The sequence below is a fragment of the Alexandromys fortis genome, unplaced genomic scaffold, assembly GCF_014885135.2.
Source record: "Alexandromys fortis isolate MF-2015 unplaced genomic scaffold, M_Fortis_MF-2015_v1.1 scaffold_7, whole genome shotgun sequence".
NCBI lineage: Eukaryota > Metazoa > Chordata > Mammalia > Rodentia > Cricetidae > Alexandromys > Alexandromys fortis.
Window position 1 is genome coordinate 5021362 of NW_026067920.1, and position 12152 is coordinate 5033513.

The following is a 12152-nucleotide window of genomic DNA, read 5'->3' on the forward strand; positions in this document are numbered from 1 at the left end:
GCAGGCCAGAAGAGGGCACCAGACCCCATTACAGATGGCTGTGAGCCACCATGTGGTTGCTGGGAATTGAACTCAGGACCTTTGGAAGAGCAGGCAATGCTCTTAACCTCTGAGCCATCTCTCCAGCCCCAAAAGAATACTTTTTGACATATGAACATTACATTAAGAATCAAACGTCAGAGGCTGCAGCGACGGCACAGTGGTTAAAAGCCCTACATGTTCTTCCAGAGGACCTGGATTTGATTTCTAGCAGTCACATGGAGGCTTACGACAATCTCTAACTCTAGTTCTAGGAGATCCTATACACTCTTCAGGCCTCCCTGAGTAGTAGGCATGAACATGGTGCACAAATCTACATGCAGGCAAAACACCCATACATATAAAATAAAATAATTAAAAAAAAATAAATGTCAACGAGTTTTGTTGAAACACGGCTACCTTGATGGTCCCCAGTTACAGACAGTTGTGAGCTGCTACGTGGGTGCTAGGAATCGAACCCGGGCCCTCTGAAAGAACAGTCAAGTGCTTTGGAACTTTTTAGAGACTCTCAGAAGAAGCCTTTTTCCATCAAAGTAGGAAGAATTGTGCTTGTAGCAGGGACTTGCATTCCGGTAATGCAGGACATGGTTGATGTGGGATGTGGGATATCCTTCTGTACACTGTGAATATGTATTCCTCCTATTGGCTAATGATGAAGAACCTGCTCTGGCCTATGGCAGGATGGAATATAGCTAAGCAGAAAATCCAAGCAGAGAGGGAGAGAGAAAGAAGTGGGGTCAAGAGGAATGCCAGGGAGTCGCTGATAGAGCAGGACACCAGCACACCTAAGATAATGACAAGGTCACATGGTGATATACAGACTATTAGAAACGGGTTAATTAACAAGTGAGAGGTAGCCAGTTATAGCCTAAACCACCAGTCAAACAATTATAACCAGTTGCCGGGACCAGTGAGCTGAAGAGAAACCAGTCCGGTGGGTGCAGGCGAGACAGAGAGAAGTCTCCAGTTACACACGATCCCTGAAGAGACAACACTGGCTGGTTCTAACTCTAGTTAAGAAACAGCCGGGCGGTGGTGGCGCAGCCTTTAATCCCAGCACTCGGGAGGCAGAGGCAGGCGGATCTCTGTGAGTTCGAGACCAGCCTGGTCTACAAGAGCTAGTTCCAGGACAGGCTCCAAAACTACAGAGAAAACTTGTCTTGAAAAACAAAAACAAAAAAAAATAAAATAAAAAAGAATGAGAAACAGAAAAGCTGGAGCCTCACCTGCACCTGGAATCCCAGCGAGTATGCTGTGTGATGGATGGACTGGGGAACATCTGAATCCTTTGAGTCTCTTGAGGAGTCTACATACAAGTCAAAGGCAGGTATTTTTCTACCCCCAGAGGCTGCTTCTTGTCTCTCCTAAGATACATCCTCTATTACCTTGGTTGCCCAGCTACAAAGTATCCTCAAGAACTGAAACTATGTTTGATTTTGTCAAAATTACTTAACAAGTGGATGTGCTTGCTGGGTATGTCTGGAGATCTAGAGTTAGGTCTCTAGAACCCACGTAAAAGTGGACAGAGAGAACCAACTCCACCAAGTCATCCTCTGACCTCTTCATGAGTGCAGTCATACCTGCATGCACCTGTTTGAATGCACATGTGCACTAATGTGTGCACACATGCACACATAGAAAAGTAATACATTTCAAACATGCAGACAAAGAAATATATTAATCATGAGAACCTAAAGAAAAAGAGACCAATATTTTACTGTAACATCTTCTGGTTTTAATATAGGCTGGCTGGGTGAGAGGTTTGGTCAGAAGATGGAAGGGTCTATACTTGGTCCTCACTATTTGTACTCCTGACAAAAAGTAGAGGATCTAGGAAGAAAAAGAGGAAGTATACCAGTAGATTATTTACTCAAACTCTCGCCGCTGTGCATTCTGAGTGAACACCTCCCACATCAGGAACCCACTAACTGGGATCATACAACCCTAGCAGGGACCCACAGGTGTAGGCTGGTGACTGAAAGCCTCCTTGTAGGGAAGAAAAGTTAAGAAACCTGTTAACTACGATAAAACCAGAGAAGTTTCTGTGTCTAAGCGACTTCTCTATTGCTGTGATAAGACACCATGACAAAGGTCACTTAAAAAAGAAAGGGTTTAATTTGGACTTAGAGTTTCAGAGGGCTAGGGTCCACAATGATGGAGCAATAGCTGAAGGCTCACACCTTAAACCACAGGCAGGAGGCATAGAGAGCTTGGAGATAGCAGGAGACTTTTGGAGCCTCAAAGCCTGTCCCAGTGACATACCTCCTCTAACAGTAGAAACTACTAAGATGCCTCAGGAAATTATTAATGTGGCGGGAAATGTTAAATATGGGGTTTGTTCTCTGAATATCCTGATTATTGGGTTTGTTTGTTTGTTTTTTGGTCAACTTAACACAAGCTAGAGTTATCTGGAAAAAAAAACCACAACGTCTCCATTAGACTTCCTGAAGGCAAGTATGTGGGGGCATTTTCTTGATTAATATTGATATAGGAGGGCCTAGCCCACTGGGGGTGACCCACTCCTGGGCAGGTAGTCCTAAACTGTAAAGAAAGCAGGCTGAGCAAGCCAGTAAGCAGCACCCCTAAACGAATTCTGCTTCAGTTCCTTCCTCCTTTCTACTTCAAGTTCCTGCCCTGATTTCCCTCAGTGTGGAATGTGACCTGAGAGTTTTAAGACAAAATGAACCCTTTCCCCCTGCAAGTTGCTTCTTCTGATCATAATGTTTTTATGACAGCAATAGAAAAGTAACTAAACACAGCCTTAAGCAATAATCCAGGATTCCTTCCTAAATAAACCCATGCATAACCAGGGTTGATGGGAATGCTCAAAAGTCAAAGGAACTATTGTTTTCAGTCCCAACCTTTGCAATTGCCCAAAACATGGTCAAATAACAAGCATACCACTGAGGTCTTCACCAAAAAGTCATGAACCTTTCTACATCCATAGGTTACTTCTTCAGCTAAACTATAACTGTGGATATCCAGATTACCTGTATGCTACACCAGCCACAGAATGCTCAGACACGAGCTCATTAAAGATATAAATGCCAAACATGGAACATTTACACAATGGAATACTACACAGCAGAAAAAATAATGACAGCTTGAATTTTGCAGGAAAATGGATGGAGCTAGAAAACATTATTTTGAGTGAGGTAACTCAGACACAGAAAGACAATTATCACATGTACTCAAGTCATAAGTGGTTTGTAAACATAAAGCAAAGAAAACCAGCCATCAAACCACAATCCCAGAGAACTTAGACAACAATACGGGATGCTAAGAGAGACTGGAATCTGGTTTCTGGAATAAAGTTTGCTTCTGGTTTATTAGATTTTGGTGGTCTGTCTCCATCTTTGTGCGACCCCCCCCCCAACCAACAGACTATAACATGTAAGATGAAATAGACAGTTCCTCTCCAAGTTACTTTTGGTCATGGTGTTTATCCCAGCAACAGAAAGCAAATGAGTTCAAGGCCATTGGCTGTAGGAATCTTGTTACTCTTGTTTGGGCATTGATTTTTAAGTCTTTTGTTTTCTAATTCTTGTCATCTAAGATACAGCAATTTCAGACTAAGCTGGAGAATCTGAATTCTCCTCCCCAGTCACTAGATAACAGCTTTGTGGTTCCTCTTACATGCCCTGAGATATGGAAGTAGTTATGGAAGCTTAGATGTCATTTTTTTAACTTAAAAGATTATTGTTGTGTGTTTGACTCTTGAAGCATGCAGTGGGTGCGCATTCCACAACACATGTGTAGAGACGGCAGGACAACAACTCTGTGGAGCGGGTTCTCTCCTTCCACCTCCTCTTGGGAGGAAGGATTAAGTTCAGGCTGCCAGGCTTGCAGAGGACTCACCATTACCATCTTAACAGCCATCAGATTGCCATTCTTTAGCTTTCTTGCTTTCCCAAAGAATTCCTAAAACCATAGATATCAGGTGGAAAGTGAGACCCCAAAGATCTTCTACAAAGCTTACTAAACTAAAAACACACCCCCGGGGGATTTAAGATGCTAATGAGGCATTGTCTTAGTTACTCTTCTAATGTTATGATAAGACATCACAATCAGGGCAACTTACAGAAGAAAGAGCTTACTGGGGCTTACAGTTACAGAGGGTGAGTCCATGATCATCATGGTGGGAAGTATGGCGGCAGGCAGGCATAGTGCTGGGACAATAGCTGAGAGCTCCCATCTTGAGACAACATGAAACAACAGCAGAAACAAAGCTAAAACTGGGAATGGTGTGGGCTTTTAAAATCTCAAAGCCCACCCCAGGGACACGCCTCCTCCAACAAGGCCACACCTCCTAATCCTTCCAGAACCATTTCATGAACTGGAGACCAAGCATTCAAATATATGAGCCATTCTCATTCAAACCACCACAGACAAGGAATGCATGTAGAAATACAACAGACAGAGCAGGGAACGCTCACAATAAGATAACACAAGAGCTCTTTGTATTCCAGGGATATTTGAGATGCTCAACTCTCTCCCGTCTCTAGCCAGCTTCCTCCTTGGAAGAGTATTCATTCTTAACCAATTTTCCTGCTTTACTTGCTACTATCCACATGTCTCTGTTCAAGTCTTTGTTCTGAGACAGACAAACCTGGAACCCCTCCAGAGGTGTCCTCTAAAGCTCATTGTTAGCAGGACAGTCCCAGGTGCATGGCCCCCGCCTCTTCTACAGGAAACAGAAAGATGCTCACAGTCCTCTTTCCCTCTCCGACACCCTGTGTAAATCAGACACAACAGCTTTTCTGGGGTGTGCAGCAAAACCAGGCCTGGACTAGAAGCTTTATCGAAATGTAAATATTCTAGCACTTTCTAAATAATCACTTAAGTTTTCTCCTTTTGTGACCAAGGCAATGAAGGAAGTGTGCTTCCTCGCTAAATATGACTGCCTTCGGAAGCAGGGCAAGGTGTTTTCATCTAATACAGTTGGGAACAACAACCTTAAGAACAGGGAGTATGCCAGGCGGTGGTGGCACACGCCTTTAATCCCAGCACTTGGGAGGCCGAGGCAGGCAGATCTCTGTGAGTTCGAGGCCAGCCTGGTCTACAAGAGCTAGTGCCAGGACAGGCTCCAAAGCTACAGAGAAACCCTGTCTCGAAAAACTGAAAAAAAAAAAAAAAAAAAAGAATGTGAGGCCCTAACAAGTGCTCTAATTTGCNGGGGGAACAGGGAGAACTCTGACTGCACATGCCTAAGATCCCAACTGGAACACCTGGTAAGTGGAGGCAGAAGATCAGAAGTTCACAGCCAGCCTTAGCTACATTGTAAGAGGTCAACCTAGGCTACATAAGACTCTGTCTCAAATGAAAGGAAAAAGAAAGGGAGAGTAGAGGCAGGGGTAGCTCAGTGACACAGTTTGCCTAGCATGCTTGAGGCTCCTGAGTCCATCCCTCGAGCTATATTTTACTGCTATGATTGCTTTGTAACATACAGAAATGATCAGAGGCGTCAAGCTTAGACCCGTGCTACATTCTGGACTAACGCGCACTGGAGATTACAGCCCCCCAACTCTTTTTGTGGTTCTTCACAGTTTCTGACACAAGGTCTATGTAGCCAATCCTGGCCGAGAACTCATGACCCTCCTGCCTCCACCTCCCAACAGGCAAGTGCTTCCATGCCCCAGTGGTTAGAAAACCACTTTCTATGGTGAAGGCAGGAGGCGGCAGAGACATACAAGAAGACAGAAGGGTTCAGTGTGGGTGCTCACTGGACCAGTTATTATACACGTTTAACCTAAATACATACTTGCAAATTTTCTTCAGTTCCTTCATTTTCTGAGCATTCAGTTGGGTTTCTCCTGACGTTGTGAGCTCCTCTATCAACTGTGAAAGTTTGTGATCCATATCTAGAAACGAGGGACGCGGAGATGCACGGTTAACATCCAGTACTTCACAGTTTGGGTTTTAGCAACAAAGTTTACTGGGTCCCAACAAGTAGTGGGGACTATGGCAAGGGCCCTAGGGTGTCTCTGTAGGACGTCCCCCAGGCGAAGGAGGCTAGTCAGCTCATTGCCACCGAAAGCCATCAAGCCCTTTGACGGTAATAGTTAAGGTTCTGAAGATGACACTAACTCCGGCGGTCTACAGTCAGCTGTGTGGGAGTCGAAACCAAGCCGGTACTGGCTCTTGAAGGGAAAATGTCACTAAATTATACTCAAACTGGCCTTCGCACGCTGGCCGCACAGGGCACTCTGCTAGTGATAGCCTCTGGACCACTGCAGGGGCGACCGATCCGTCCCCGCGGGCCTCGGTGCGCCGCAGTCGCTGCCTGACCCTCCGCCTCAGAAAATCTAATCCCACTGTTCCGGGGCCGCTGTGACACAGATCGCCGGATGCAGCAGCTCCCTTCGCCCACCCTTTCCGGTGGAGGGAGATGCCAGTCACAGGCCCCAGAGCGCAGCAGCATAGATTCACGAAGGCCCGCGGCTCAGGAGCGGAAGTCAACGTGACGTGCGACGCGACCGCCCTTGTCCCGCCCCTCCCAGACAAGGCCCCCGCCAGTCTCCGTCATTTGCCCGGGTGGTCCCACAGCGCAGGCGCGAGGACCCAGCAACGCGATGACGCAGACGCGCCTCCAGGGGGCGGGATAGTTCTAGAAGAACTACGCGCGAGAAAAAGGAGGCGCGAGGGCGCAGCAAGTTCTTAAAGGGGAGGTGGCACCCGGGTAGGAGTCTGAAACACAGGCGTAGAAAGAGGTTTTGATCGGGGCATCAGTTCCTTGGCCACCAGGAGGCTCGCATCTGCTAAGAAAGCTCAAAAGAGAGTCTGGGCGCAAGTCCGGTGGGGAGGGGTCGGCCCGCCTCCCTGACCGGGTCAGCTAGCTGTCCACCCCCAGGCCGGAAGAGGCACAGTGCAAGGCTGCCTCGGGGTAGTGGTTGCAGTGATCGGATATTTTTAAGTGTCAGTTCTGTCTCAGCGTAGAATGATTTTAAAGGCTATGGCTCACGGCTAGAGCTGCTTGCTCCCTTCCCTACAGTTTCACCATGTCCAGGTCACTGGCTCTTGCCAACCTCTCCCTGCTTCAGTCTTGCTGGCCAGCTAGCTCTCCTTTGAACAGATCCTGGCCACTGTCACTTCATCCTTTCGCAACTCGCTGCTCTGCCTTTTGCAGTCAGCCCTTTCTCTGTTAGCTCCTGCTTCATCCAGCAAAGAAGTGGCGTTCAACGGCCTTCCCTGTCTGCCCTACTTTGAGGCCCGGGTTCTCCACCCACAGAGCAATCAGCAAGTTTGTGTGTACTGAAGTGCGATCTTTTATTATTTATTTAGTCTTTGACAATACTTATGGACTGTGTGCCTATTGCCCCACCCTGAATTTGGGCCAGTGACCCGAGTCAACTGGACTTTTCTTCTCACTTGTGTTCAGTATATGAGGACCTGGCAGCCCAACTTTAGAATGTGTTCAGCATCTGAGCTCTTCCTACCGCCTCGTGGCCGCTGCTAGGTCCAGTCCCTATACACTTGTGGGGTGATGATTGAGGCCTGCGGCTTCCCTACTTCACATGCTCACCTTACACAAAGGTATGTCACAGGTTTGCCGCCCCCCCCCCCATGAAAAAGGATGAACTATCTTTAAGATATTTTTATTACATTTATTTATTATTTATTTATTGGGGAGGTTAGAAGGTAGGTCCTCTTGTGGAATCAGGACAACCTGTGGGAGCTCTTTCTCTCACCACTCAAACTGAAGTTGCCCAGCCTGGTGAAGTGCCTTCACCAGCTGAGCCATCTAGGCGGCCAGAATGTCTTTTAGGGCAGTAAAAGAAAAGTCGAGCCAGACGTGTACACATGTGCAGCAAAGCATCCTTCCAAAGCTGAGCTTCCTCCAAACAGGAGCAAGCTGTTGCATGCCAGCATGCCAGCGGGAGTCCCTTCAGAGAAGGAAATGATTCTAGATGCAGATGTCGAGTAACTGAAGAACTAACTGTAAATGATAAAGCTGATGAAATCGTTTCAAATTCCTTTTATAAGCCACAGTTCAATAGACTATGAAGTTTAATATTCAGGAAAAAATATGACCACAGTTACTCAAGTGACGAGGAGAAAATGGTGGTATATAGTCCAAGAGTTGTGTTCTTACATAAATTGGTATACTACTTGGAGGTACATTCTGATAAACAAATGCCAGTCCGATACAACACCTAATGACATAGACTTTTGTTTAAGTATGCTATTATCACAAAACAATGTAACTGCCTAATATCCATTTCTCAGAATATGCCACTGCCATCAAATGAACCTTGAAGTAACAGTGAATTAGTGCACAAGGCTGGGAGTGTGGCTTACTGACAGAGCACTGACCCAGCATATCTGGGGCCCTAGATTTGATCCCACACACAAAACGGCACATCACTGCAGAGATAAAATGGGATCAATTTAAAGTAAAATGGATACGGGTGAAAATGAGACAGAACAATGAACAGAGGAGACAAATAGGAAACAGGTAGCAAACAGCAGCCTTAAATCTAGCAGGAGAGTGACGTGTCAGACAGGCCTGCTGGCACATGCCTTTAATCCCAGGACTCGACTTTAATTCTTACATTCAGCAGGCAAATGCAGGTGGATCTTTTTAAATTCAAGGCCAGATTGGTCTGTATAGTAAGCTCCACGACAGCCAGAGCTATTTAGGGAGACTGTCCAACAGCAACAACAACGGCAAGAGCCTGGATGAGGGGCTTTTTTGGTCCTCAGGCCAACAACACACAGAGGTTGCTTACCCCAGCACTGAGATTTTCATTCAACACTCAGAGGCTAGCATTAAATAATGGGACCTTTATACAAAGGTTTGGCAGGAGCTCTGAAGCTTCACTGCCTTCCACTCAAAATAAGGGAGAATTGCTCTTGGGACTCAGCAACTATGAGGAAAGTAAACAAGTCAGCAAGGTCTAAAACAAAAAAACACACACCTTTAATCCCAGCACTTAGGAGGCTGAGGCAGAGGCAGATGGATCTCTGTAAATTGGAGGCCAACCTGGTCTACAGAGCGAGTTCCAGGACAGGTTCCAAAACTACATCAAGAAACCCCATCTCGGGGAAAAAATAAAAATAAAACCAACCCAAAACAAACAAGCAAACAAAACCACCACTTGGCATCAGTTTTTCTGTCAAATTATTGGGTACAGCAGCCTGGACTGGAGGCACCGTTCTGAAATCTATCCCTCCATTATTCTCCTAGCCTCCTCAACCACACTTCCATGTTCAAAGGGCACGGGGGAGGGAGGAGGCTGGAGAGGTGGCTCAGCAATTAAGGGCACTTGCTTCTCTTGCAGAAAACCTGGGTTCAGTTTCAACCTAACACCTACATGGGAATCGTGGCTCACAGGTGTAACTCCAGCTTCAAGGTATCTGATCCCCTTTCCTGGCCCCTGTGGTACACATACACCTGCATAGCCAAACAAGCAAACGCTATACACATAATTTGTCTGGAGATGGCACAGTAACCTATCATCTATTTATAGGCTCCAATTTACTCAAATACTTAATTCTCCAATGGTTGTGTGCAAGGTGCACTCCAGCTGTTTTACCCTTCCTCTTTTGTTTTTAATTTTTTAATATTTTGTTACATGCATGTATGTGCGCCATGTGTGACCTGATGCCCTACATTAGAAGGCATTGGATTCCCTGGAACTGGAGGCACAGACGTTTGTAAGATACCATGTGGGTGATGGGAACCAAACCTGGATGCTCTGCAAGAGCAACAAGTGCTTTGTTTGCTTTTTTGTTTTTCAAAATAGGGTTTCTCTGTATAACAGCCCTAGCTTTCCTGGAACTAGCCCTTGTAGACCAGGCTGGCCTTGAACTCACAGAGATCCGCCTGCCTCTGCCCCCAAGTGCTGGTGTAACAAGTGCTCTTAAGCACTGAGTCATCTCTTCAGCCCCCAATGCCAGATTTTCTTTTTATTTAATTTTATGTACATTGGCCTGAGGGTTTCAGATGCCCTGGAGCTGGAGTTACAGACAGTTGTGAGCTGGCATGTGGTTGCTGGGAATTGAACCCAGATCCTCTGGAAAAGCAGTCAGTGCTCTTAACTGCTGAGCCATCTCTCCAGTCCCATGTTGTTTTCTTAGAGGGGAGGAATATACAAGAGTGGGTAAGCTTAGTCTTTTTGGAGTGCTGCTTTACCTCTGTGCCCATCTGCTGCTGATGTTTGTTCCTGCTGCTTTTAGGTATTGCCATAAACTAACTGGGACTGCACTTGGTCCCAGTATCCACTAAGGCCCCAGTTTTGCTTATTAGTAGGGTCCAAGCAACATGGGGCCTCGGGTCACCATGTAAGGAGGTCACCTGCAGGCAACATTGACCATCACGTTAAGGGTGCAGCGGAGATTTCCATTTTGTGAGAGCTCCTACTTCCACAGCAGTGGGAATGCACTGGAGGAGCGATACCCAAAGTTATTCTCTAGCTTCCAGGCCTGTGCACACACACCCATACACTTATAAAACTGCGGCGGTTTAAATGAGAATGGCCCTCATTTGAATGCTTGGTCTCCACTTGGAACTGTTCAGGATGGATCAGGAGTGGCCTTTTTGGAAGAGGTGTCACTGGGGGTGGGTTTAGTTAGTTATCTCTCTGCCTCGTGGCTGTCCTGCACAGCTGCCTGCTGCCATGCTTTCCACCATGATGGTCATGGACTCTAATGCTCTGGAGCCGAGTCCTCAAATTAAACACTTTTTTTCTATAGGCTGCCTCCATGTCTTATAGCAGTAAAAGCAACCAAGACACAAACCTTGGAAGTCACCATCTTTATTTAGTCCTACTATCTATTCCCGCCCTAATCAGAGGCTAGCATGCATGTCCTTCCCATGTGTCATCCCTCCCTCAAGGCAGATAGCTCAGCTTGAGCTATCTTATCACCCAAGGCAGGAATCCTACAGCTGCCATACAGCAGGACTTATACCACACCAAGAAAGCCAAGGCACCAGCAAGCAGACCAGAGACTGAATGCCATTAAGTCCAGCTTGGTGAACCAATGTGTTTATTTGGATTACTTCCAGAACATGGACCAAGAAATTCCCCATGTAACTTAAAAGCAGCAATAACACCCTTACTCCCATATCTGTTTACCCTGTACAATCTTTGCGAGGGGAAAAGCCTCTGGAACCTTCCCCCTTTCCCCAAAAGAATGTTAACATGTTTAATTGCAGGAAGGCCATATGCAGGGATGACAATGGCCATACTGACCCAAAGGACAGCTACCTTGCAGGAAAGGACAGAAAAAAAGTGCTGACATCATTCTGTTGCCACCTGTCACTGGTGCCATGGGTAGAAGTGGAAGGCCCAGACAGGCTGTGGCTCCAGTATAGAGGTGTCAACTGGTGCTGGGTCAGAGAGACCCCCAAACAGAGTAGCTCCTGAGAGCATTGGAAAGCAGTAGGTACCACAGGCAAAGCCTACTCCTACCACCGTTTGAACTGAGGTACATGTGTTTGTGGTCAATGTAGCTGCCATGCAGGGAGAGTCAGAATGGAGGGAAGTGAAAAAGTGTATACAATGTCCTGACTATAGGGAAGTGAAGAAAACACTCAGGACCCCTGCTTGCTGTTGTCTACAACTTGAACCCTTGCCCCAGCAGTGGCTCCTAAGATCCCAGGAACAGACACAACAAGAATTGCTATCAAGGCCGGGCGGTGGTGGCGCACGCCTTTAATCCCAGCACTCGGGAGGCAGAGGCAGGCGGATCTCTGTGAGTTCGAGACCAGCCTGGTCTACAAGAGCTAGTTCCAGGACAGGCTCCAAAACCACAGAGAAACCCTGTCTCGAAAAACCAAAAAAAAAAAAAAAAAAAAAAAAGAATTGCTATCAAGATCCACTTTGGTTCTTCAGAAAACCTGCAATGCTCCAGCTCCAGGTGGGCGCTGGCTAGGCCGGCAGGAGCCAGCTGTTACCTTAGGCCTCTTAATATTTATGCCCTCATTCCTCAGAAGAGCCCCTTGGAGGTTAGCAGGCTCAGTTGTATATATATAGTAGACCAGCAGTGTGCCAAGTCCCTTTACTGTAGTGATAGGGCAAACCCAGGTCCCATATAGGTACTGTATAGCCTACTGGTTGGCAGGGTGAGCGGAAGAGACCGGAGGTCTTAGAAATACCTCACACAAAAAA

The 12152-nt window shown here is 46.6% G+C and overlaps 1 protein-coding gene across 6 annotated transcripts in view; it reads right to left on the reverse strand.

Moving 5' to 3' along the window:
- Uvssa (UV stimulated scaffold protein A) overlaps nucleotides 1–6490 on the reverse strand; it is a 38949-nt gene extending 32459 nt beyond the window's left edge. For 2 of the 6 annotated variants that reach the window (XM_050141057.1, XM_050141056.1), the window contains exons 1-2: nucleotides 6219–6490; nucleotides 5801–5900 (exon numbers count right to left, since the gene is read on the reverse strand). In XM_050141057.1, the coding sequence (XP_049997014.1) occupies nucleotides 5801–5900; nucleotides 6219–6460 (342 nt within the window). In that variant the 5' untranslated portion in view covers nucleotides 6461–6490. Of the gene's footprint in view, nucleotides 1–4146; nucleotides 4425–4648; nucleotides 4773–5800; nucleotides 5903–6218 lie in introns of those variants that run through there. The other 4 variants (XM_050141058.1, XM_050141059.1, XM_050141062.1 and 1 more) reach the window with 4 other exon arrangements.
- Between the last annotated feature and the right edge of the window lie 5662 nt (nucleotides 6491–12152).